We start from the raw sequence: 27018 nt of genomic DNA on the forward strand, positions 1-27018 counted from the left end.
TTCGAAAATACTTTTATCAAGGTTATTAGCTTTTTGTCACATAAAAGGACCCTAAAGAATCAATTACGGATTTAACTAATTTTTTTCTTAAATGAAACGTACGCACAGAGCTTAAATATGCGCAAATATGGCGCACTGTTTGTCTCCCTGGCGACGAAGCGGAACCGGAAATACGGTGGAGAGATGGCGAAGCGCAGAATGAACTATGTGAGAGCTAAACAGTCCATGTAGCTGTTTCTGCACTTAATTTTGATATTTTAAATTAAATGAATTTTAGTTCAGAAATCCTCTACTTGTTCATTTTGGCCTGTTAAGGTAAGATAATCCGTCCACCTGTGTCGGGGCCAGGCTTTTACAGTAAGGGTTTAGCCAGTTAGTAAGAATATTAGCTCAAAACAACGCTGGCCATCACACAAGAGATAAAGGATGAAAGGCATGCAGTTGCTTTTATACACTGGCAGCCCCGAGCCGGCTGGGTTCATCACAGTCCGACTCCCACACGTTAATAAGCTAACAGCTTCCCTGGCCACTACAGAAAATAACACCATCATTGATTAGTAGCTAACTAGCTGCTTGCACGAGCCTAACATAAGTAGCTACCGATTTAGGTCTCATAACTTCGGTGTACGTATGAGTTTATATGCTTAATGTGTTACTGAATCCACTCTGTAACTGAACGTGAAACCAAGATAATTAATAGATACATGTGCACAAATATACTGAATGTGGACATGTGTTTTCAGTAAGGACATGTAAGTTACATAGAGTCAAGTACAGAAGTGTTCCTGCAGTACAAAGACGGAAGTATTAACAGGAAGATGTAAGGTTTTTTAGTATGAACAGTAATCCCGATATCATCACTATTATTTTCTCAGACTTGACACAGCTCCTCCAGACCCACAGATGACTTAACTGTTGACATTACAGTCATTTGTATTAAGAGGCTCAGAAGTTACCTTAGTCCCCCTGATGAGTGAAGTACTCATGTGTGAAAACAGGATACATTACACATCCATCCTTGAATCAATGTGTTGTTCCAGTTACACTTGCTTGATTAATTTTTCCCAACACACAGGTCAAAATCCAACATGAATCACAATTCCTTATACCTCTTACTGTAGGACTTGAAAGATAAAACAAAGTTTCAAATCTTTGTCACCATTCACCAGGGGAGGATGAGTGCAGAGGCGGCAGACCGGGTAGCTGCAGTGGCCAGCAGTCGGCCCAGCACGCCTCTTCAGACTTCCTGGTTTGAGTTCCTCCTGGATGGCAGCCTGCTGGAGAAACACCTGCAGAAGTCAAACCCAGGTAAGCTCAGTGTTACTAATCAATTATTATACAGTTCCTTCTGGTAGATTTGTAGTGGCCTAATGTAATCAAATCAAGATTCCCGTTGGTGATTGAAGTGCATTTATTCGATAAATCTTTTTTATTTTGGCAATTTTCAATTTGTTGTTCTATGGTGAATTTTTTCCTTTGAGTAACTGACCAAACATGAACAAGACACCATATTGTGATTATTGCAGTGCATGTACACGAGAGTTTTGTCTGAAAAATGTTATCTGTCAAAATCATGATGGTGTACTTTAGATTTTGGTGCATTTTTTCCTTATTAGGGACACGGGGCAACGTCCCGAGTCACTGGCTCCTACAGCTATTTCATAGCTGCAGGAGCCAGTGACTCGGGGCGTAGCCCCGAGTCACTTATTACTATCCCGCGCGTTTCTTCTTCTTCTTATTAGGGACACGGGGCAACGTCCCGAGTCACTGGCTCCTACAGCTATGAAATAGCTGCAGGAGCCAGTGACTCGGGGCGTAGCCCCGAGTCACTTATTACTATCCCGCGCGTTTCTTCTTCTTCTTCTTCTTATTATTATTATTTTTCATCTTCCTCCAAGTTTTCGTCCTCAAACTCGTCCCACAGCTTTGAGAAAACCCTCGCAAATTATATATCAAAACGTGCGTATTGTTCGGGATCGGTGTGCTATTACTTTTCTCAAATTTATCGCAGTTTTTCGCGTCGTAAGACGCGAAAAACTGCGATAAATTTCCCATAAGAAATGAATGGGACGGGCGAAAAAAACAAGATTGAAATTGGAGTTTTTCAAACATCTGTAGCTCAGGCATACATTCACCGAGAGACTTCATTTCAACTTTAAAATGTAGACCCAAGTCTGGTCTATTGGTGTGTTCATCCACATTTTGATTGGTCCTATAGTTTTTGATCAGTCACTGTTCAATGACAGTGATCGTTTGGCGGGAAATTTTGAGATTATAATGGGTGTGTATTGCGCGGAATGTTCGTGCTAGAGTGCGTGCTAGAGTGGCACAGAGTCTAAAAACGATCTGAAAATCTTCTCTTTTTCTCGTCGCTACGGCCACAAATTACACTCTACACGCATAATTTTGGGCTCATTTTGTAGACAAACTTGTCCTCTTTCGTGTGATGTCCTCGAAAAAGCCGAGAGACTTACTGAATTTAAATAGTGAGACGTTTTGTGCAGCCAGCGCCCTCCTGTTCTCCCATTAAGTCCCATGTTAAAATTCAGAGCTGTTTTGTGAGCAAAGCAGAAATGCCTCCTGTCTTTAGATCGCCATAAAACGAAAAGTTGTTGTGTCAGGAATAAAACGAGGAGATGGACGGACTCAGGAAGTTCTCGGGAGTCCGATGATCTATAGTACACTCTGATACGAGGTACGGTTCTCTCACCAGAGGATTTAGTTCAGGAGGTTCGCCGAACCCAAATCTCACTGCATACAATACAAACTCCTGTTCTCTGAGTCGCAGAGTCTTTTTAAGTCGACCATTTTGTCATTTTTCTAAAGAATATCTGGACATAAAACACACGTACATCTGGCCCAGACTTGTCCGCATCTCACAGTGTAATCGGTTTTTTGATAGCAGCTACGGTTTTGACACAATCGCAAGTTGTTCGGAAGAAACCGACAGCGAAAAAGCCGCTTTTCAAGGGAGGAGTTTAACAGGTGCAACTGTCATTTACACACACACCGGTCAATAACCCACGCACACACATCTGCAGGACAACAAGCCTGAGAATGATTATCTTAACGAGCTCAGTCAAAACAAGGGCATTGTTTGAAAACAATCTCTGTCCAACAAACAGTTAAACTCAGCTTCAGAAAGCACTTTGCCAAAGAGTTTCAGACAGTAGTCACACAAATGCACACACAAAAAGGGCTAACCAACAGCTAAAAAGTGATTAAAAACAAGCACGTCAAAACTGAACAGGAACAGGTAAACAGTGGGAGAGGTGCAGAGGTAATTATCAGCAGGTGGGGCAGAAGTTACACACGCACACACGCACACACACACACACACATTCAGACACACATATACCAGACACATCTCCATGTAGGAGCTGGTTGGGCTGCTTGTGTAGTTCAAGCAGACACACACACACAAACAGACGAAGACACACACATACGCAGTCACACACAATGACAGATACACAAACACACACACACACAGACAAATGCATAATGAAAACCCCATCCCCCCGCCCCCTTGTTAACGCCGTTATTAGCTCTGTTAGCACAGTTAGCTCTGTTAGCGTTAGCGCCGTTAGCTCTATTCGCACCGCTAGCTGTTAGCTCCGTTAGTGTTAGCTCTGTTAGCTCCGTCAGCATTAGCTCCATTCATGTTTATTGATTCAGTTCATTAATTCATGTTAACAGAGACATGAAGCAGAGGAGAGAAGCAGACACAGACAGCTGAGGTGATCAACAGAGACAGACAAGTAGAAAGCCACAGAAACAGACGAAGACACACACATACGCAGTCACACACAACGACAGATACATAAACACACACACACAGACAAATGCATAATGAAAACCCCATCCCCCCGCCCCCTTGTTAACGCTGTTAGCTCTATTAGCTCTGCTAGCACAGTTAGCTCTGTTAGCGCTACCGCCGTTAGCGATATTCGCACCGTTAGCTGTTAGCTCAGTTAGTGTTAGCTCTGTTAGCTCTGTTAGCATTAGCTCCATTCATGTTTATTGATTCAGTTCATTAATTCATGTTAACAGAGACATGAAGCAGAGGAGAGAAGCAGACACAGACAGCTGAGGTGATCAACAGAGACAGACAAGGAGAAAGCCACAGAAACACAGCTGGGAGCAATTCATTAATCAGGGACTGACTGCCTCTGATATCTGCAGTTTTCTCAAATTGCAGCCTTTTTCAATTGTCCGCTGCTTCGCCATAGTTTCTCCTAGAGACTTCATTCAAACTTTAAAACGTAGATAATTTTGTCGGCTCGAACGCACCCCGTGTCCCTTTCAAAATTTCCCAGGAGGAATTTTCTAGTTATTATTATTATTTTTCATCTTCCTCCAAGTTTTCGTCCTCAAACTCGTCCCACAGCTTTGAGAAAACCCTCGCAAATTATATATCAAAACGTGCGTATTGTTCGGGATCGGTGTGCTATTACTTTTCTCAAATTTATCGCAGTTTTTCGCGTCGTAAGACGCGAAAAACTGCGATAAATTTCCCATAAGAAATGAATGGGACGGGCGAAAAAAACAAGATTGAAATTGGAGTTTTTCAAACATCTGTAGCTCAGGCATACATTCACCGAGAGACTTCATTTCAACTTTAAAATGTAGACCCAAGTCTGGTCTATTGGTGTGTTCATCCACATTTTGATTGGTCCTATAGTTTTTGATCAGTCACTGTTCAATGACAGTGATCGTTTGGCGGGAAATTTTGAGATTATAATGGGTGTGTATTGCGCGGAATGTTCGTGCTAGAGTGCGTGCTAGAGTGGCACAGAGTCTAAAAACGATCTGAAAATCTTCTCTTTTTCTCGTCGCTACGGCCACAAATTACACTCTACACGCATAATTTTGGGCTCATTTTGTAGACAAACTTGTCCTCTTTCGTGTGATGTCCTCGAAAAAGCCGAGAGACTTACTGAATTTAAATAGTGAGACGTTTTGTGCAGCCAGCGCCCTCCTGTTCTCCCATTAAGTCCCATGTTAAAATTCAGAGCTGTTTTGTGAGCAAAGCAGAAATGCCTCCTGTCTTTAGATCGCCATAAAACGAAAAGTTGTTGTGTCAGGAATAAAACGAGGAGATGGCCGGACTCAGGAAGTTCTCGGGAGTCCGATGATCTATAGTACACTCTGATACGAGGTACGGTTCTCTCACCAGAGGATTTAGTTCGGGAGGTTCGCCGAACCCAAATCTCACTGCATACAATACAAACTCCTGTTCTCTGAGTCGCAGAGTCTTTTTAAGTCGACCATTTTGTCATTTTTCTAAAGAATATCTGGACATAAAACACACGTACATCTGGCCCAGACTTGTCCGCATCTCACAGTGTAATCGGTTTTTTGATAGCAGCTACGGTTTTGACACAATCGCAAGTTGTTCGGAAGAAACCGACAGCGAAAAAGCCGCTTTTCAAGGGAAGAGTTTAACAGGTGCAACTGTCATTTACACACACACCGGTCAATAACCCACGCACACACATCTGCAGGACAACAAGCCTGAGAATGATTATCTTAACGAGCTCAGTCAAAACAAGGGCATTGTTTGAAAACAATCTCCATCCAACAAACAGTTAAACTCAGCTTCACCAAGCGCTTTGCCAAAAAGGTTGAGACAGTAGTCACACAAACACACACACAAGCAGGGCTAACCAACAGCTAAAAAGTGATTAAAAACAAGCACGTCAAAACTGAACAGGAACAGGTAAAAAGTGGGAGAGGTAGAGAGGTAATTATCAGCAGGTGGGGCAGAAGTAACACTGGCACACACGCACACACACACACACACACACATTCAGACACATATATACTATACACATCTCCATGTAGGAGCTGGTTGGGCTGCTTGTGTAGTTCAAGCAGACACACACACACAAACAGACGAAGACACACACATACGCAGTCACACACAATGACAGATACATAAACACACATACACAGACAAATGCATAATGAAAACCCCATCCCCCCGCCCCCTTGTTAACACCGTTAGCTCTATTAGCTCTGTTAGCACAGTTAGCTCTGTTAGCGTTAGCGCCGTTAGCTCTATTCGCGCCGTTAGCTGTTAGCTCCTTTAGTGTTAGCTCCGTTAGTGTTAGCTCTGTTAGCTCTGTTAGCATTAACTCCATTCATGCTTATTGATTCAGTTCATTAATTCATGTTAACAGAGACATGAAGCAGAGGAGAGAAGCAGACACAGACAGCTGAGGTGATCAACAGAGACAGACAAGGAGAAAGCCACAGAAACAGACGAAGACACACACATACGCAGTCACACACAACGACAGATACATAAACACACACACACAGACAAATGCATAATGAAAACCCCATCCCCCCGCCCCCTTGTTAACGCCGCTAGCTCTATTAGCTCTGTTAGCACAGTTAGCTCTGTTTGCGTTAGCGCCGTTAGCTCTATTCGCACCGTTAGCTGTTCGCTCCATTAGTGTTAGCTCTGTTAGCTCCGTCAGCATTAGCTCCATTCATGTTTATTGATTCAGTTCATTAATTCATGTTAACAGAGACATGAAGCAGAGGAGAGAAGCAGACACAGACAGCTGAGGTGATCAACAGAGACAGACAAGGAGAAAGCCACAGAAACACAGCTGAGAGCAATTCATTAATCAGGGACTGACTGCCTCTGATATCTGCCGTTTTCTCACATTGCAGCCTTTTTCAATTGTCCGCTGCTTCGCCATAGTTTCTCCTAGAGACTTCATTCAAACTTTAAAACGTAGATAATTTTGTCGGCTCCAAATGACCCTCGGCACATTTTGATATCTCTTACGGTTTTCGAGCTATGACCATCGAAGGCCGACGTAAGACGCGAACAACTGCGATAAATTTCCCATAAGAAATGAATGGGGAAATTTCCTCAAATTTCAGCCTTTTTCAATTGTCCGCTGCTCGGCCATACTTTGTCCTAGAGACTTCATTCAAACTTTAAAACGTAGATAATTTTGTCGGCTCGAACACACCCCGTGTCCCTTTCAAAATTTCCCAGGGGGAATTTTCTAGTTAGGGACACGGGGCACGCTCCGAGTCACTGGCTCCTACAGCTATGAAATAGCTGCAGGAGCCAGTGACTCGGGGCGTAGCCCCGAGTCACTTATTACTATCCCGCGCGTTTCTTCTTCTTCTTATTAGGGACACGGGGCAACGTCCCGAGTCACTGGCTCCTACAGCTATGAAATAGCTGCAGGAGCCAGTGACTCGGGGCGTAGCCCCGAGTCACTTATTACTATCCCGCGCGTTTCTTCTTCTTCTTCTTCTTATTATTATTATTATTTTTCATCTTCCTCCAAGTTTTCGTCCTCAAACTCGCCCCGCAGCTTTGAGAAAACCCTCGCAAATTATATATCAAAACGTGCGTATTGTTCGGGATCGGTGTGCTATTACTTTTCTCAAATTTATCGCAGTTTTTCGCGTCGTAAGACGCGAAAAACTGCGATAAATTTCCCATAAGAAATGAATGGGACGGGCGAAAAAAACAAGATTGAAATTGGAGTTTTTCAAACATCTGTAGCTCAGGCATACATTCACCGAGAGACTTCATTTCAACTTTAAAATGTAGACCCAAGTCTGGTCTATTGGTGTGTTCATCCACATTTTGATTGGTCCTATAGTTTTTGATCAGTCACTGTTCAATGACAGTGATCGTTTGGCGGGAAATTTTGAGATTATAATGGGTGTGTATTGCGCGGAATGTTCGTGCTAGAGTGCGTGCTAGAGTGGCACAGAGTCTAAAAACGATCTGAAAATCTTCTCTTTTTCTCGTCGCTACGGCCACAAATTACACTCTACACGCATAATTTTGGGCTCATTTTGTAGACAAACTTGTCCTCTTTCGTGTGATGTCCTCGAAAAAGCCGAGAGACTTACTGAATTTAAATAGTGAGACGTTTTGTGCAGCCAGCGCCCTCCTGTTCTCCCATTAAGTCCCATGTTAAAATTCAGAGCTGTTTTGTGAGCAAAGCAGAAATGCCTCCTGTCTTTAGATCGCCATAAAACGAAAAGTTGTTGTGTCAGGAATAAAACGAGGAGATGGCCGGACTCAGGAAGTTCTCGGGAGTCCGATGATCTATAGTACACTCTGATACGAGGTACGGTTCTCTCACCAGAGGATTTAGTTCAGGAGGTTCGCCGAACCCAAATCTCACTGCATACAATACAAACTCCTGTTCTCTGAGTCGCAGAGTCTTTTTAAGTCGACCATTTTGTCATTTTTCTAAAGAATATCTGGACATAAAACACACGTACATCTGGCCCAGACTTGTCCGCATCTCACAGTGTAATCGGTTTTTTGATAGCAGCTACGGTTTTGACACAATCGCAAGTTGTTCGGAAGAAACCGACAGCGAAAAAGCCGCTTTTCAAGGGAGGAGTTTAACAGGTGCAACTGTCATTTACACACACACCGGTCAATAACCCACGCACACACATCTGCAGGACAACAAGCCTGAGAATGATTATCTTAACGAGCTCAGTCAAAACAAGGGCATTGTTTGAAAACAATCTCCATCCAACAAACAGTTAAACTCAGCTTCACCAAGCGCTTTGCCAAAAAGGTTGAGAAAGTAGTCACACAAACACACACACAAGCAGGGCTAACCAACAGCTAAAAAGTGATTAAAAACAAGCACGTCAAAACTGAACAGGAACAGGTAAAAAGTGGGAGAGGTAGAGAGGTAATTATCAGCAGGTGGGGCAGAAGTTACACACGCACACAAACAAACACACACACACACACACATTCAGACACACATATACCAGACACATCTCCATGTAGGAGCAGGTTGGGCTGCTTGTGTAGTTCAAGCAGACACACACACACAAACAGACGAAGACACACACATACGGAGTCACACACAATGACAGATACATAAACACACACACACAGACAAATGCATAATGAAAACCCCATCCCCCCGCCCCCTTGTTAACGCCGTTATTAGCTCTGTTAGCACAGTTAGCTCTGTTAGCGTTAGCGCCGTTAGCTCTATTCGCACCGCTAGCTGTTAGCTCCGTTAGTGTTAGCTCTGTTAGCTCCGTCAGCATTAGCTCCATTCATGTTTATTGATTCAGTTCATTAATTCATGTTAACAGAGACATGAAGCAGAGGAGAGAAGCAGACACAGACAGCTGAGGTGATCAACAGAGACAGACAAGTAGAAAGCCACAGAAACAGACGAAGACACACACATACGCAGTCACACACAACGACAGATACATAAACACACACACACAGACAAATGCATAATGAAAACCCCATCCCCCCGCCCCCTTGTTAACGCTGTTAGCTCTATTAGCTCTGCTAGCACAGTTAGCTCTGTTAGCGCTACCGCCGTTAGCGATATTCGCACCGTTAGCTGTTAGCTCAGTTAGTGTTAGCTCTGTTAGCTCTGTTAGCATTAGCTCCATTCATGTTTATTGATTCAGTTCATTAATTCATGTTAACAGAGACATGAAGCAGAGGAGAGAAGCAGACACAGACAGCTGAGGTGATCAACAGAGACAGACAAGGAGAAAGCCACAGAAACACAGCTGGGAGCAATTCATTAATCAGGGACTGACTGCCTCTGATATCTGCAGTTTTCTCAAATTGCAGCCTTTTTCAATTGTCCGCTGCTTCGCCATAGTTTCTCCTAGAGACTTCATTCAAACTTTAAAACGTAGATAATTTTGTCGGCTCGAACGCACCCCGTGTCCCTTTCAAAATTTCCCAGGGGGAATTTTCTAGTTATTAGGGACACGGGGCGTAGCCCCGAGTCACTTATTACTATCCCGCGCGTTTCTTCTTCTTCTTCTTCTTATTATTATTATTATTTTTCATCTTCCTCCAAGTTTTCGTCCTCAAACTCGCCCCGCAGCTTTGAGAAAACCCTCGCAAATTATATATCAAAACGTGCGTATTGTTCGGGATCGGTGTGCTATTACTTTTCTCAAATTTATCGCAGTTTTTCGCGTCGTAAGACGCGAAAAACTGCGATAAATTTCCCATAAGAAATGAATGGGACGGGCGAAAAAAACAAGATTGAAATTGGAGTTTTTCAAACATCTGTAGCTCAGGCATACATTCACCGAGAGACTTCATTTCAACTTTAAAATGTAGACCCAAGTCTGGTCTATTGGTGTGTTCATCCACATTTTGATTGGTCCTATAGTTTTTGATCAGTCACTGTTCAATGACAGTGATCGTTTGGCGGGAAATTTTGAGATTATAATGGGTGTGTATTGCGCGGAATGTTCGTGCTAGAGTGCGTGCTAGAGTGGCACAGAGTCTAAAAACGATCTGAAAATCTTCTCTTTTTCTCGTCGCTACGGCCACAAATTACACTCTACACGCATAATTTTGGGCTCATTTTGTAGACAAACTTGTCCTCTTTCGTGTGATGTCCTCGAAAAAGCCGAGAGACTTACTGAATTTAAATAGTGAGACGTTTTGTGCAGCCAGCGCCCTCCTGTTCTCCCATTAAGTCCCATGTTAAAATTCAGAGCTGTTTTGTGAGCAAAGCAGAAATGCCTCCTGTCTTTAGATCGCCATAAAACGAAAAGTTGTTGTGTCAGGAATAAAACGAGGAGATGGCCGGACTCAGGAAGTTCTCGGGAGTCCGATGATCTATAGTACACTCTGATACGAGGTACGGTTCTCTCACCAGAGGATTTAGTTCAGGAGGTTCGCCGAACCCAAATCTCACTGCATACAATACAAACTCCTGTTCTCTGAGTCGCAGAGTCTTTTTAAGTCGACCATTTTGTCATTTTTCTAAAGAATATCTGGACATAAAACACACGTACATCTGGCCCAGACTTGTCCGCATCTCACAGTGTAATCGGTTTTTTGATAGCAGCTACGGTTTTGACACAATCGCAAGTTGTTCGGAAGAAACCGACAGCGAAAAAGCCGCTTTTCAAGGGAGGAGTTTAACAGGTGCAACTGTCATTTACACACACACCGGTCAATAACCCACGCACACACATCTGCAGGACAACAAGCCTGAGAATGATTATCTTAACGAGCTCAGTCAAAACAAGGGCATTGTTTGAAAACAATCTCCGTCCAACAAACAGTTAAACTCAGCTTCAGAAAGCAGTTTCGCAAAAAGGTTGAGACAGTAGTCACACAAACACACACACAAAAAGGGCTAACCAACAGCTAAAAAGTGATTAAAAACAGCACGTCAAAACTGAACAGGAACAGGTAAACAGTGGGAGAGGTGCAGAGGTAATTATCAGCAGGTGGGGCAGAAGTTACACAGGCACACACGCACGCACACACACACACACACACACATTCAGACACACATATACCATACACATCTCCATGTAGGAGCAGATTGGGCTGCTTGTGTAGTTCAAGCAGACACACACACACAAACAGACGAAGACACACACATACGCAGTCACACACAATGACAGATACATAAACACACACACACAGACAAATGCATAATGAAAACCCCATCCCCCCGCCCCCTTGTTAACGCCGTTATTAGCTCTGTTAGCACAGTTAGCTCTGTTAGCGTTAGCGCCGTTAGCTCTATTCGCACCGCTAGCTGTTAGCTCCGTTAGTGTTAGCTCTGTTAGCTCCGTCAGCATTAGCTCCATTCATGTTTATTGATTCAGTTCATTAATTCATGTTAACAGAGACATGAAGCAGAGGAGAGAAGCAGACACAGACAGCTGAGGTGATCAACAGAGACAGACAAGGAGAAAGCCACAGAAACAGACGAAGACACACACATACGCAGTCACACACAACGACAGATACATAAACACACACACACAGACAAATGCATAATGAAAACCCCATCCCCCCGCCCCCTTGTTAACGCTGTTAGCTCTATTAGCTCTGCTAGCACAGTTAGCTCTGTTAGCGCTACCGCCGTTAGCGATATTCGCACCGTTAGCTGTTAGCTCAGTTAGTGTTAGCTCTGTTAGCTCTGTTAGCATTAGCTCCATTCATGTTTATTGATTCAGTTCATTAATTCATGTTAACAGAGACATGAAGCAGAGGAGAGAAGCAGACACAGACAGCTGAGGTGATCAACAGAGACAGACAAGGAGAAAGCCACAGAAACACAGCTGGGAGCAATTCATTAATCAGGGACTGACTGCCTCTGATATCTGCAGTTTTCTCAAATTGCAGCCTTTTTCAATTGTCCGCTGCTTCGCCATAGTTTCTCCTAGAGACTTCATTCAAACTTTAAAACGTAGATAATTTTGTCGGCTCGAACGCACCCCGTGTCCCTTTCAAAATTTCCCAGGGGGAATTTTCTAGTTATTATTTTTCATCTTCCTCCAAGTTTTCGTCCTCAAACTCGCCTCACAGCTTTGAGAAAACCCTCGCAAATTATATATCAAAACGTGCGTATTGTTCGGGATCGGTGTGCTATTACTTTTCTCAAATTTATCGCAGTTTTTCGCGTCGTAAGACGCGAAAAACTGCGATAAATTTCCCATAAGAAATGAATGGGACGGCCGAAAAAAACAAGATTGAAATTGGAGTTTTTCAAACATCTGTAGCTCAGGCATACATTCACCGAGAGACTTCATTTCAACTTTAAAATGTAGACCCAAGTCTGGTCTATTGGTGTGTTCATCCACATTTTGATTGGTCCTATAGTTTTTGATCAGTCACTGTTCAATGACAGTGATCGTTTGGCGGGAAATTTTGAGATTATAATGGGTGTGTATTGCGCGGAATGTTCGTGCTAGAGTGCGTGCTAGAGTGGCACAGAGTCTAAAAACGATCTGAAAATCTTCTCTTTTTCTCGTCGCTACGGCCACAAATTACACTCTACACGCATAATTTTGGGCTCATTTTGTAGACAAACTTGTCCTCTTTCGTGTGATGTCCTCGAAAAAGCCGAGAGACTTACTGAATTTAAATAGTGAGACGTTTTGTGCAGCCAGCGCCCTCCTGTTCTCCCATTAAGTCCCATGTTAAAATTCAGAGCTGTTTTGTGAGCAAAGCAGAAATGCCTCCTGTCTTTAGATCGCCATAAAACGAAAAGTTGTTGTGTCAGGAATAAAACGAGGAGATGGCCGGACTCAGGAAGTTCTCGGGAGTCCGATGATCTATAGTACACTCTGATACGAGGTACGGTTCTCTCACCAGAGGATTTAGTTCAGGAGGTTCGCCGAACCCAAATCTCACTGCATACAATACAAACTCCTGTTCTCTGAGTCGCAGAGTCTTTTTAAGTCGACCATTTTGTCATTTTTCTAAAGAATATCTGGACATAAAACACACGTACATCTGGCCCAGACTTGTCCGCATCTCACAGTGTAATCGGTTTTTTGATAGCAGCTACGGTTTTGACACAATCGCAAGTTGTTCGGAAGAAACCGACAGCGAAAAAGCCGCTTTTCAGTTAACAGGTGTAACTGTCATTTACACACACACCGGTCAATAACCCACGCACACACATCTGCAGGACAACAAGCCTGAGAATGATTATCTTAACGAGCTCAGTCAAAACAAGGGCATTGTTTGAAAACAATCTCCGTCCAACAAACAGTTAAACTCAGCTTCAGAAAGCAGTTTCGCAAAAAGGTTGAGACAGTAGTCACACAAACACACACACAAAAAGGGCTAACCAACAGCTAAAAAGTGATTAAAAACAGCACGTCAAAACTGAACAGGAACAGGTAAACAGTGGGAGAGGTGCAGAGGTAATTATCAGCAGGTGGGGCAGAAGTTACACAGGCACACACGCACGCACACACACACACACACACACACACATTCAGACACACATATACCAGACACATCTCCATGTAGGAGCAGGTTGGGCTGCTTGTGTAGTTCAAGCAGACACACACACACAAACAGACGAAGACACACACATACGCAGTCACACACAACGACAGATACATAAACACACACACACAGACAAATGCATAATGAAAACCCCATCCCCCCGCCCCCTTGTTAACGCCGTTATTAGCTCTGTTAGCACAGTTAGCTCTGTTAGCGTTAGCGCCGTTAGCTCTATTCGCACCGCTAGCTGTTAGCTCCGTTAGTGTTAGCTCTGTTAGCTCCGTCAGCATTAGCTCCATTCATGTTTATTGATTCAGTTCATTAATTCATGTTAACAGAGACATGAAGCAGAGGAGAGAAGCAGACACAGACAGCTGAGGTGATCAACAGAGACAGACAAGGAGAAAGCCACAGAAACACAGCTGAGAGCAATTCATTAATCAGGGACTGACTACCTCTGATATCTGCAGTTTTCTCAAATTGCAGCCTTTTTCAATTGTCCGCTGCTTCGCCATAGTTTCTCCTAGAGACTTCATTCAAACTTTAAAACGTAGATAATTTTGTCGGCTCGAACACACCCCGTGTCCCTTTCAAAATTTCCCAGGGGGAATTTTCTAGTTATTATTTTTCATCTTCCTCCAAGTTTTCGTCCTCAAACTCGTCCCACAGCTTTGAGAAAACCCTCGCAAATTATATATCAAAACGTGCGTATTGTTCGGGATCGGTGTGCTATTACTTTTCTCAAATTTATCGCAGTTTTTCGCGTCGTAAGACGCGAAAAACTGCGATAAATTTCCCATAAGAAATGAATGGGATGGGCGAAAAAAACAAGATTGAAATTGGAGTTTTTCAAACATCTGTAGCTCAGGCATACATTCACCGAGAGACTTCATTTCAACTTTAAAATGTAGACCCAAGTCTGGTCTATTGGTGTGTTCATCCACATTTTGATTGGTCCTATAGTTTTTGATCAGTCACTGTTCAATGACAGTGATCGTTTGGCGGGAAATTTTGAGATTATAATGGGTGTGTATTGCGCGGAATGTTCGTGCTAGAGTGCGTGCTAGAGTGGCACAGAGTCTAAAAACGATCTGAAAATCTTCTCTTTTTCTCGTCGCTACGGCCACAAATTACACTCTACACGCATAATTTTGGGATCAGTTTGTAGACAAACTTGTCCTCTTTCGTGTGATGTCCTCGAAAAAGCCGAGAGACTTACTGAATTTAAATAGTGAGACGTTTTGTGCAGCCAGCGCCCTCCTGTTCTCCCATTAAGTCCCATGTTAAAATTCAGAGCTGTTTTGTGAGCAAAGCAGAAATGCCTCCTGTCTTTACATCGCCATAAAACGAAAAGTTGTTGTGTCAGGAATAAAACGAGGAGATGGCCGGACTCAGGAAGTTCTCGGGAGTCCGATGATCTATAGTACACTCTGATACGAGGTACGGTTCTCTCACCAGAGGATTTAGTTCAGGAGGTTCGCCGAACCCAAATCTCACTGCATACAATACAAACTCCTGTTCTCTGAGTCGCAGAGTCTTTTTAAGTCGACCATTTTGTCATTTTTCTAAAGAATATCTGGACATAAAACACACGTACATCTGGCCCAGACTTGTCCGCATCTCACAGTGTAATCGGTTTTTTGATAGCAGCTACGGTTTTGACACAATCGCAAGTTGTTCGGAAGAAACCGACAGCGAAAAAGCCGCTTTTCAAGGGAGGAGTTTAACAGGTGCAACTGTCATTTACACACACACCGGTCAATAACCCACGCACACACATCTGCAGGACAACAAGCCTGAGAATGATTATCTTAACGAGCTCAGTCAAAACAAGGGCATTGTTTGAAAACAATCTCCATCCAACAAACAGTTAAACTCAGCTTCACCAAGCGCTTTGCCAAAAAGGTTGAGAAAGTAGTCACACAAACACACACACAAGCAGGGCTAACCAACAGCTAAAAAGTGATTAAAAACAAGCACGTCAAAACTGAACAGGAACAGGTAAAAAGTGGGAGAGGTAGAGAGGTAATTATCAGCAGGTGGGGCAGAAGTTACACACGCACACAAACAAACACACACACACACACACATTCAGACACATATATACTATACACATCTCCATGTAGGAGCTGGTTGGGCTGCTTGTGTAGTTCAAGCAGACAAATGCATAATGAAAACCCCATCCCCCCGCCCCCTTGTTAACGCCGCTAGCTCTATTAGCTCTGTTAGCACAGTTAGCTCTGGTTGCGTTAGCGCCGTTAGCTCTATTCGCACCATTAGCTGTTCGCTCCATTAGTGTTAGCTCTGTTAGCTCCGTTAGCATTAGCTCCATTCATGTTTATTGATTCAGTTCATTAATTCATGTTAACAGAGACATGAAGCAGAGGAGAGAAGCAGACACAGACAGCTGAGGTGATCAACAGAGACAGACAAGGAGAAAGCCACAGAAACACAGCTGAGAGCAATTCATTAATCAGGGACTGACTGCCTCTGATATCTGCCGTTTTCTCACATTGCAGCCTTTTTCAATTGTCCGCTGCTTCGCCATAGTTTCTCCTAGAGACTTCATTCAAACTTTAAAACGTAGATAATTTTGTCGGCTCCAAATGACCCTCGGCACATTTTGATATCTCTTACGGTTTTCGAGCTATGACCATCGAAGGCCGACGTAAGACGCGAACAACTGCGATAAATTTCCCATAAGAAATGAATGGGGAAATTTCCTCAAATTTCAGCCTTTTTCAATTGTCCGCTGCTCGGCCATACTTTGTCCTAGAGACTTCATTCAAACTTTAAAACGTAGATAATTTTGTCGGCTCGAACACACCCCGTGTCCCTTTCAAAATTTCCCAGGGGGAATTTTCTAGTTTTTTTGTTATTGTTACTCTCAGATACTTTTATGCAATCTAATAAATTATCACCTGAACAGGGATGATGATGAGACAGGTGAATGAAATGTGGGTCTACCATATAAATGCATGATAACACTTAATTGCAAAATAACTACTGGTACCTAATAGATTCATTGAATGGAACAGGCTAAAGCATTCATGGTTGGTCAGTGTTATGAGTGTACACCTCCACTGAATGGACTGTGTTCTTTTTAATGCGTGTATGTGTATCTGTGTGTATTACCACAGACCCGACACCAGTGCAGCTGATCATCCAGTTCCTGGAGCAGGCGTCCAAGCCCTCAGTGAACGAGCAGAATCAAGTGCAGCCTCCAGCGGACAACCGCAGGAACCGTACCCTGAAGCTGCTGGCACTGAAAGTAGCTGCACACATGAAGTGGGATCTGGATGCTCTTGAAAAAGGGTAAGCATGTCTGAAAGGCTCTTTAAACACGAATGTGGAGGATGTCAGTGTCTTTTTCACAACTTTTCATGCTTTTTTTAAGAAGGTCAACCATGCATTTAATTCAGTGAGCATGAAAGGTTGTTAGCATTGCAGAAATGTACCATTGTGCACGGGACACTGGTATCCTTTACTTCGGTTGATATCTGAATTTCAGGTTGCAGGTTTTCCCCAGTGATGCCTGTCATGTCTAAGGATTTGTGGATATCTGTTGACCTTTAAATAATGCAAATTTAATAACAACATTTTTGGAATGAATTTGACAGAAATATGAAGTTGCCATCAAAGCCAAGATGAATATGTCTGAGGATGTCTTGAATAGTTATCCCTATTCAATCAAATTTTACAGTAGATTGCACCATGTGATGATTTATCCTTCTTCCCTGCCAGCTTGACCATTCCAGTATTAAATATGTTACTGAACGAGCTCCTGTGTGTGAGCAAAGTGCCACCTGGGGTGAAACATGTGGACCTGGACCTGTCCACTCTGCCTCCTACTACAGCCATGGCTGTCGTCATATACAACCGCTGGTGAGTAAAACATACTTGGAAAACACATGAAATTCACAGAGGTCAGACGCACCTGCTGAAGTAGTAAAAAAGCCTGGCTAATCCACTGTGGTCAGCAGTTTGGTCAAACTACTTATTTCACAAGTTGGTGGACTTGAGCGCATATGATCATGTAGTGATTTTTAACAATTTAATTCACATTAGTTGCGAAGAATAAATAAAAGGAGGAAACTGCTTAAATTGAAACGACAAAAAGTATTTTAACTGTCCAGTTTTTTCTTGTGTCTTTCAAAGGGCCATCAGAACCATTGTGCTGAGCAGCTTTCCAGAGAAACAGACCAAACCGGGACCTCACCAGATGAACATGTAACTCCTACTCCTCCCTTCCTGACACCTCCCTCTGAATTGGAATAAGCTCAAGTTGCTCATCTGAAACTTATTACTGGTCCACACTTAACAGGGGTATTTTTCAAAACGGAGCTTCTTCTGTGCTTCTTTTGGCTTTTGACCGTTGTCCCCTTTGTTTACATGAGGCTATTTTGTGCAATGATAAACGTGGCCAAAAGAGTGCTGGTGCTAACCTTGAAACCAGTTCTTTTTACATGTACACATAATTGTACAGTTGCCCTTTCACTATATTGAGGAACACAAGCATCAGAATGTGTTCCAACACACCCACACAGGGTGTGTCGCTGGTTTTGGATGAAACTTGGACCTCTAGTTATGAGTAGACTATCGGCAATAGCTTTTTTGTCAGGCTTCTGATTGGCCAGCATGGCTTTAGGGTCATGATTATATTGCCTCCTGTTGGTTTGGTATGCTCTTTACAGGCCTTCATTTGTGCATTTTCATATGGATTTAAAATATACTGCTTGTGTGAACAGGATTTTTCTTGAGAGCAAAGAAGGAAAACTGAAATTTCTAAAGCCTAGTCCACACACAAACCATGTGTGTGCGGACCTTTTAATTACATCATCCAGGCACAGCTGCACATAAAGTTAAAAAAAAACGGTGTTCAGTTTGAGTCGCATCAAGACGATACTGAGTTCTTGTCTTCTGGTCTCACCTAGGTTAAGTGTTGTGCAGCAGGAGAAGGAGATGACTGAAAACATCCTAACTGTGGTGAGTTAACAGATTTTGTTGTGTATTAAGTAGAAATCCTCAAATGCTTTCATGAAATATTCTTTCTCAGACTGATATGAATAAGAATGTTCTACATATTTGAGGATTGCAGATATATTTCATAATATCACCTTTTTGAGGATACCTGTTTGGTTCTTGTCCCTGGTCTAAGAAATTGTCCAGTAGGTGAAATTAAATATACTTTCTTCTCATGCCCTCAGCTGAAAGAGCAGGCGACTGACTCCATCAGTGTCCTGGAAGGAGCTGTGCAGCTGAAGAAAGACTTCTACATTCACACCCTGCGGACTCTGGATCTGCTGGCTGCCGATGCTGCTGCCAACGGAGAAACTGAGTCCTCGACTGCAGGGCTTCGCATTAGTGCAGATGAGCTGCACTGTCAGGTTAGTGGACGACACAGTGTTTCTTCCTGGGATTCATTTTGAGCTTCTGAACGCAGATTACATCAAATTGTGTCTGCTACAGAACATGATGTGAACATGTTTTCACTCTTAAACTCTGCATATACTTGGGTTTAATCGGTTGAGCTGAACGCAACACTGGTCTAATTTGTATTTTGTGTTGCAGGTGCATTATGATTTAGGAGGTATTTTCTTCCAGCAAGGCTGCACAGACCAGCCAGCCTATCAGAAAGCCAGAGACCACTTCAGACAGACAAAGGAACTGTTAAAGAAGGTATATCTACTTGGATTTGCTTACATGAAGTTATAATGCTGCTGTAAGCCCTTTGAGGCACATTATGATTTGTGACACTGGGCTAAATAAAGCATCACTTCCTAATTAAACTGGCCCCATAGTCATGATCTGAACCGTTCAAGTGGTTGACTAATGCTTGAATCCTGCATGGTACACACATTAAAACTTAACACAGTTGTACTTATATGTCATTTTAAAACCGTGATTACAAACTACTCAGCTGAATGTAACTGTTTTTCACTCTGTTCTCTGTTCTGTTGTTGTTTGTTTGTTTTCTCAGTAATTATTTTTAACAAAGTTTGTGGAACTTAGTCATTTCTTAATGTTTTCACAGCTGGACTCGACCGTCCACGTTCACCTGGATGAGAAGCGTCTGGCTGGCTACTGGAACGCCTGCAAGGCTTTGACTGAAGACTGTGACTCAGACTCCCAGACCACATCCTACGATCAGATCAACAGCCTGATCCGGGCACATAACTACCAGGTCAGAGCATACGCTGCAGTGACAGCAAAGCTAAAGATTTGTTTGGTAAAAATACACCTGAGTTCTTTATATGATGTAAAATGTATTAACAAATTTTATTCCTCTCTCTTACAGTCTGTCATTGAAGCCTTCACCAAAGACAATGTGTCCCGCAGTTTGCCAAACCACTTCAGACGTTCTGTTCTCAGGGAGTTCCTGTACAAAGTCCAACAAGGGTGAGACCATGATCCAATCCAAATTCAAAACTAATTCAAACAAAGTGTGCAGTGTGACACAACCTATAGATACGATATGCATTTCAAGAAGGTACAGCTTGCAATGTATTCACAGATAGATATCACAGAAAGGTGATTCTAGAACATTCTGAGTTTGGTGCCTGGTTGCTAAATATCACCTGTAATAAATCTCAAGGCAGAGTGATAGACAGAGTCCAGAGGTTTAAGGATTGAAGAGGATACGTGTCTATTTTATAGTGCAGACAGTTTTTTTTTTGATAATCTGCATATCCACAAACAATCTAGCAAACAACCCATATCTAACACTCTGCAGGGAGTCGGGCCTGGATGAGGTTTGCCACAAGCTGTGTGTTTGCAACGCCATCCGAGATGCTCTGGAAGGAGAAGTCCTCAGTGTGCGTTTCCAGCAGCTCCTCCTCAAGCCCAGTAAAAGGATGGTGGACTTCATTTTAGAGGTACTCACCTTCTTATGTTGTGATTCTTGCAGGTGTAATTAATGCGAGAGCTTCAACAATAAATGCACAAACCTCGGCACATGCAAAGTATTTCTCTGATTTAAGCCTGACTTGTAACTGATGGCTCCTTGAAATGTAGCTCAGATTACCTTAAATATGCAAATAGGCCGTGCAAAACATATTTTTAAAATGAAAACTAGCAGACCTGATGTGTAGGAAATCATCAGGAGTTTGAGGAGTCCAGTGTGTAACTGGGACTGACCTGATTTTTTTTTTTCTCATAATATTACAATTGGAAGCTACTGCGCATTTGAATCCGATTCTCTTAATCCTGCAGGTGTGCACACTTTCTCTGGAAAAGGAGCGTCCCTCTGAGACATCCAGGAAAAACATGGCCAATTTTATGAAGTGAGTGACAGCAGAGTCGGGGTCATTTTACTTTCCTAGAACAACAAATGTAGTTTGTCTTGAAAGTATTACACGCTGATGTAATAGCTAAAGTGACAATAAAGCCTTGATTTAGTCTAAAGAAAAAGCCGACCCTCCAGCTAGCCACGATGCAGATCACCGTGCAGCATCTTCTTCATATTCTGCACGAGTTACGACTGCACAAGGTTTTACATACAGCTGTTAACGAGCCCTAATCAACTGTTAACGAGCCCTAATCATCATGTTTTAAATGAGACTACGCTTATCTTGCAGGACTCTGTGTGAAAGCTTGGAGGAGCTGCCTCTGCTGTTTGTGGTGTCGTCTCATAAGCTCTTCATGGAGCTGTTGAAGGAGGAGGAGAGGAAGGTCTTGGTGGAGCAGATGAGGAAGAGATCGGCCACAATCAACCTCAGCGCCAAACCTCTGCCTTCTTTCTACGACATTCCAGGTACGGCGCAGAGATTGTCTTGTATGTGCTTGTACATACATGTTTGTTGCCTGTCAAACTGCTGGTTTTAACAGGAAATCTGCCTCCAGCCAGTGATCTATTTCTGCTCGCTGGTATGTTTCATGTACTTTGGTTCATTCCTCCACAGCTTCAGCGAGTGTGAACATTGGGCAGCTGGAGCAGCAGCTTATCCTTTTACTGGAGCCGCGCAGGATCAGACAGATCCTCATCGAACTCCACGGCATGGCCGAACGACCCTTCTGGAGGGTCAACAGTAAGGTCAGAGGTCAAGGTTGATTTAACTTGTTGTGGAAAATTTTGTATCATATAATGAATTTACACTGAAATAACTGGTATGCCACTTTCTGTTTGTGTGCATAGTGGGAAGTTCCTCCAGACTACATTAATGTGATCCTCGGCATTAAAGACAACCTGACAAAGGACCTGGTTTACATCCTCATGGCCAAAGGACTCCACTGCATATCAATAAAGGTGTGCTCACGTGATCAGTGCTCAGAAATGTAGCTTACTTGGGAGGACAGAAAAAACTGTTACACACTTGGATAACATTTTCCTGTTCTCTCAGGACTTTGCTCACGCACGGCAGCTTTTCTCAGCCTGCCTGGAGCTTGTCACCGAGTTCTCCCCGAAGCTGAGGCAGGTGATGCTGAACGAGATGCTGCTGCTGGAGGTCCGCGCCCACGAGACGATGGCGGCCGAGGGCAGCAAGGAGCGACCGCCCCCCGACCTGGTCAGCAGGGTCAGAGGATACCTGGAGATGAGGATACACGGTGAGTGTAATGTGTTTTCAGTTTCCTTATGTTGGGATATGTGGTAAACCCTGTTACTCTGGTGCCGCAAGCTTTGAATTATTTGGCAAAAGAATTATTTAAGAGACTTTTGGATGCACTCTAACATTATACCCTGTCTATGTGAGTAGTATCAAGACTCTCTCATATATTTTAATTCTACTCTCACCAGCCTAAAACATTGTAAAGAACATCAGAATGAACACCTCGTCTTTGTCTGCAGATCTGCCTCTGCGTCAGGTGGTAGGAGAGGAGTGTGTGGCCTTCATGTTGAACTGGAGGGAGAACGATTACCTGACTCTGCAGGTGCCACCATCTCTGGTCATGAACAACCCGTACATCAAGGTAAAAAGTCTGTTTTCAAGCCCACTACAGCCTCGTTGTGTCAGTTGCTTAGACAGCAATTAGAAACTGGTTGCTGAAAATCCACATATTTCCATCAGGAGTTGGTGGAGACCAAAACAGAGGAAAAATGGGAGTGAATATTGGATTTACATGTCAGGTAGACACGAATGAGGCTACAAATAAATGATAATGTGTGCTTGATGTGAAAATGTGCAACTGTTTTAGGTTCACAGCAACTTTATGAAGTTATAACATGCCAGTGTTGTCCATACAGCTTATTGTGCTGCCTAGAAGTGGCCAAAAAATTATTAGTGCAGCTTTAAGCCATATGATTCATTAACTGAGGAGAAAAACTCAAAGTGCTATTTAAAGGCTGTACCACTACAAAATATTCTCTAACAATAAATATTCTTGAAGTATTGTGCATCTTCTAATACACGTTCCTATAATTCAGTTGGACATATTTAGTACCTTTAGGAAACATTGGGATCTCCTTGAGAGTTCAAAACAGAGCTTGGTCTGACAAAGAGTCTGTGATGATGGACCCTCCAGTGGGTCTGTGATGCTTGAAAAGGTCAGGACCCCTGTGGTTTTCTCTTGTTAAATTAACCCCCTCTGTTTCCTTCTGATAGCTCGGTCAGCTGCTGGCTTCAACCTGCAAAGAGCTCCCAGGTCCTAAAGAGAGTCGACGCACAGCCAAGGAGCTGTGGGATGTGGTGGTGCAGATCTGCAGCGTGTCCATCCAGCACAAGAGGAACAATGACGGCAGAGTGGGCCTCATTAAACACAGAGAGTCCTCCATGGGCATCCTGCACCGGTACTCTGCAAACACTTCACACGACTGGTGTTCACAATTATATGCAGAATACACAGGTGAAAGAGTCGTGCTCAGTCTCATGTATTTTCATTTTGTCTAACCCATTTAGGAGCAAATTCATCACTTTCATTAAGAAGCTAAGAGTAAGTATCTGATGAGCTGCACTTAAACCAACTTAGATAAAAGTTTCATTGGATGAGGTGCTGTTGATGCAAAGGAAACAAGGTTCATCTTATTTCTTGCAGGAGCCGTTGGTGCTGACAACCCTCATCTCACTGTTTGTGAGGCTTCACAGCATAGTGCGGGTATGTCTCTCATTTTAGCTGCATTTACACGGTAGAGTCTCACATAGGCTGTGTGGTCGTAGGATTATGTAACAGCAGAACAAGGAGAAATAAACAGATGGGTAAAATGGCTAAAACTGTGTTCTCTTTCTTTAGGATGATATTGTAAATGAAGTGACAGCAGAACATCTCTCCATCTGGCCATCGTCTCTTCCAAAGTAAGAACTGAATTTTTATTCTAATGAAACTTTAAAGATCTCTCAAACAAAGCCACTAAACATGACAGTGACGTGTTTGTGCGTTCGTGTGTGTGTTTTTGTGTGTGTGTGGAGCAGCATACAGGCAGTAGACGTGGAAGCTGTGGCTGTGACGGTCAAAGAGCTGGTGTCCTATGCTCTCACCCTGAATCCTAATAACCAGTCGTGGCTCATCACACAGGCTGATATCTACTTTGGTAAGAAAATGCCAGAGAAGACTGTATTTTGGGGGCTTTAATGATTAATTACAACCTCAGTTTTGCAATCAGAAAGTATTTCATATGTGAATTTGGTTGAGCTTCTAGTTTTTTAAAAGCTCAACATTGGATTTAAGCAAACTGTGGTTAAATTGCAGTTGCAAATATTAAACTGTTTGCAGAACCAGATGTGTGAGGCTTACATCCTCAGGAATGTCAAGGAAGGCAAGAACCACTGAATTAAAGTAAATTCCCCCGAGTTTTATCTGTCTGTTGCAAAAAAAACACCAAACATCTGGCTGCTAACTTGGCCACAGCAGTTGAGGCAGAGTGTAAACACAGTGTTAGCCAGATGTGTCAGTTGGACTAACGCTTTTCATCCTCATCTCTCCCTGTTTGCAGTGACCAATCAGTACTCTGCTGCACTGAACCTTTACCTCCAGGCTGGAGCTGTGTGCTCCGACTTCTTCACCAAAGCAGTTCCCCCTGACGTCTACACTGACCAGGTAGCTCACACAGGTTACTCACCTGTTTTAGATAAAACATTACACCTGTGTTCACAACCAACAGCTACTCAACAGCAAGAAATCAGAAGTTTTCTGCCTCTGACAATTTGAAGTCATTCTTGATCAACTCCACAGCAAGTTTCTACAGTTGAATAACAACATATTCTGTATCACAATATTGTCAGAAATAAAGAAACCTAACATAATTTAGTCAATGTGCAGTTTCAACCCACTTCTGTGCTCTTCTATGACTCAGTCCTTAAATGACACACTTTCAGTTGTGTCGGTGCTGCTCAGTAGAGCCAAAGTGCAAATCAAACCACTTGAAGGGATCAGTCGTTCCAGCCTCCATAAAGCTGCTGAACCCCAGTGTCAGAGGAAAGTACACAAGCAATATTGCACTTTAATTCTTAAGTTTTTTGTTGTTTTAGCCACGTTGTTGTTAGCATCAGATTTACCGCCAGATGTCTCTTTTGTGCTTTGAGATGTTTTCATGTGCAGCAGCTGTCTGGCATCATGTCAAACGTTTACATGTAATGTTTCTTTTTTTTTTATGTGAAGCAACGGACTGCAGCAAGATGCCCGAAACAAATTCCCCCCCGGGGACAATAAAGTTTACTCTGTTGTTTGCAGGTCCTGAAGAGGATGATCAAGTGCTGTTCAATGATGAACTGCCACACACAGGTCAGAGGTCGATTCAGACGTGCTGATCACGAGTCTGTCTGCATGTCCTGAGAGTAACATTGTTTAATTACTGGACAGTTTGTTTTCCACGTTAGTGTTTGTGAAAATGTCAGAGTAACAGACTGATGTCCTGGTGAATAAATACCTGTCAGGTTTTATTAAGTGCCAGAGCCATGTTCAGGGTTTATTTTCACAGCCCGTTTGTTATGTTTGATTTTCCCGCGTTAAACTCGTTTGTCTCCCATTCTCATTAGGTTGCTGTTCTCTGCCAGTTTCTTCGAGAGGTGGACTACATGACGGCGTTTAAAGCTCTTCAAGAACAGAACAGGTATGACACGACGTGATACTCGACAGTCATGACCAGCAGCACCGTTCTGAACACCTCTGACTTCTTTTGTCACTACAGTCACGATGCCATGGACTCATTCTACGACTACATCTGGGACGTCACCATCCTGGAGTACCTCACTCGTATCCTTCCTGTTATTGATTAACAAGGGCCAACACGGACCCTCAGATACCCATCAATCATGCAAATAACTTCTGTTAAACCTTTTTTCATAACTGTCACCTTTTCTCTTTTGGGGCTCTTTAAAGAAGCATCCAGTTAACTTCAGCATCTGTCATTTTTTTTTCCTTGACTGAGTTCAGATATTCACCACAAACGAGGCGAGACTGAGAAGAGACAAATAGCGGTAAGCAGTTCAAACCAGTTAACAGTTTTTGTACGAAGATGAACCAGTAAACTGCCACTAAACTCCTGCTTTAAAAAAAAACAGGTAAAATGTATTGTTTTCGATGTGGATTAACAGAAGCTGGTTGACCATATCTCAGCGTTTCATTCATTCCTGTGAAGAAAACCAAATAATTTTTTAAATTGTAATTATTATTTCAGATATAAGTTCATTAATGAAGACCTGAACACAAGTGTCTTCACACTCTGCTTAACAGCCTCGTCCTGCAATTAGAAAAGTACAATTAAAATAACTAAAGAACTAATAGAAGAATGGCCATGTGTCTGGCAAAATACATTTGACATGGCAGCAGCCCTGTATACATTCATTTAGTGATTAGCATCTTAAATTACTGGGTTTGTATATAAGTCTTGTTTAAACAGCTGTTTTCTGACTGTACTTTAACAAATACATGTATGAAAGACATCTAACACCCAATTTTTCAACTAAATCAAGCCTGATTTCTACCTGCACACCTCCAGGTCTGTGCTTCCAGAGAGGCTGCGTCAGTTTTCTAACTCTTTGCTCTTCTTCAGATAAAAGCGATCGGACAGGCAGAGCTGAACACCAGCAACCCGGAGGAAGTGCTGCAGCTGGCTGCACAGAAAAGGAAGAAGAGATTCCTGCAGGCCATGGCCAAACTGTACTTCTAGGAGACACTTGTCAGACTTTTTGGAGGGGGGGGGGGTGGGACTGGATATTTTATTTTGTCTTAGAAAATAAACTTCTAAATAAATATAGTTCCTCATTTGTACACTTGTAATCATTTGAAATGAATTCTTTAAAAAAAAAAAAAATCAGACTATCCATTGCCCTGAGTTACACTAACAATGGCTTGATTACAACAGCATG

The 27018-nt window shown here is 42.8% G+C and overlaps 1 protein-coding gene across 2 annotated transcripts; it reads left to right on the plus strand.

Moving 5' to 3' along the window:
• The first annotated feature begins 180 nt into the window (after window positions 1-180).
• On the plus strand, window positions 181-26906 carry ints8 (integrator complex subunit 8). Of its 2 annotated transcripts, XM_041954899.1 has the most exons (28): window positions 181-315; window positions 1170-1308; window positions 16921-17095; window positions 17525-17665; window positions 17939-18010; window positions 18715-18766; window positions 18988-19167; window positions 19352-19459; window positions 19815-19964; window positions 20079-20179; window positions 20514-20655; window positions 20993-21063; window positions 21358-21533; window positions 21682-21812; window positions 21915-22025; window positions 22120-22324; window positions 22566-22687; window positions 23320-23504; window positions 23614-23647; window positions 23750-23809; window positions 23945-24006; window positions 24124-24242; window positions 24645-24748; window positions 25382-25432; window positions 25687-25760; window positions 25839-25903; window positions 26084-26127; window positions 26703-26904. In XM_041954899.1, exons 2-28 carry the CDS (start codon window positions 1176-1178, stop codon window positions 26817-26819), a joined length of 2985 nt encoding a protein of 994 aa, XP_041810833.1. In that variant the 5' UTR covers window positions 181-315; window positions 1170-1175; the 3' UTR covers window positions 26820-26904. The 2 variants fall into 2 exon arrangements, with proteins under 2 accessions (XP_041810833.1, XP_041810834.1); XM_041954900.1 differs by lacking the exon at window positions 181-315 and having other exon boundaries at window positions 26703-26906.
• Window positions 26907-27018: the final 112 nt, after the last annotated feature.

This window comes from Chelmon rostratus, chromosome 16 (assembly GCF_017976325.1).
Source record: "Chelmon rostratus isolate fCheRos1 chromosome 16, fCheRos1.pri, whole genome shotgun sequence".
NCBI classification, from domain to species: domain Eukaryota; kingdom Metazoa; phylum Chordata; class Actinopteri; order Chaetodontiformes; family Chaetodontidae; genus Chelmon; species Chelmon rostratus.

Excerpts from the sequence above, each read along its gene's own strand:
- ints8 (XM_041954899.1), top strand. The coding sequence starts at position 1,176 with ATGAGTGCAGAGGCGGCAGACCGGGTAGCTGCAGTGGCCAGCAGTCGG. Across the intron at positions 23,648-23,749 it reads CTTTCATTAAGAAGCTAAGA|GAGCCGTTGGTGCTGACAAC; the intron begins GTAAGTATCTGA and ends TATTTCTTGCAG. Across the intron at positions 24,007-24,123 it reads TGGCCATCGTCTCTTCCAAA|CATACAGGCAGTAGACGTGG; the intron begins GTAAGAACTGAA and ends TGTGTGGAGCAG.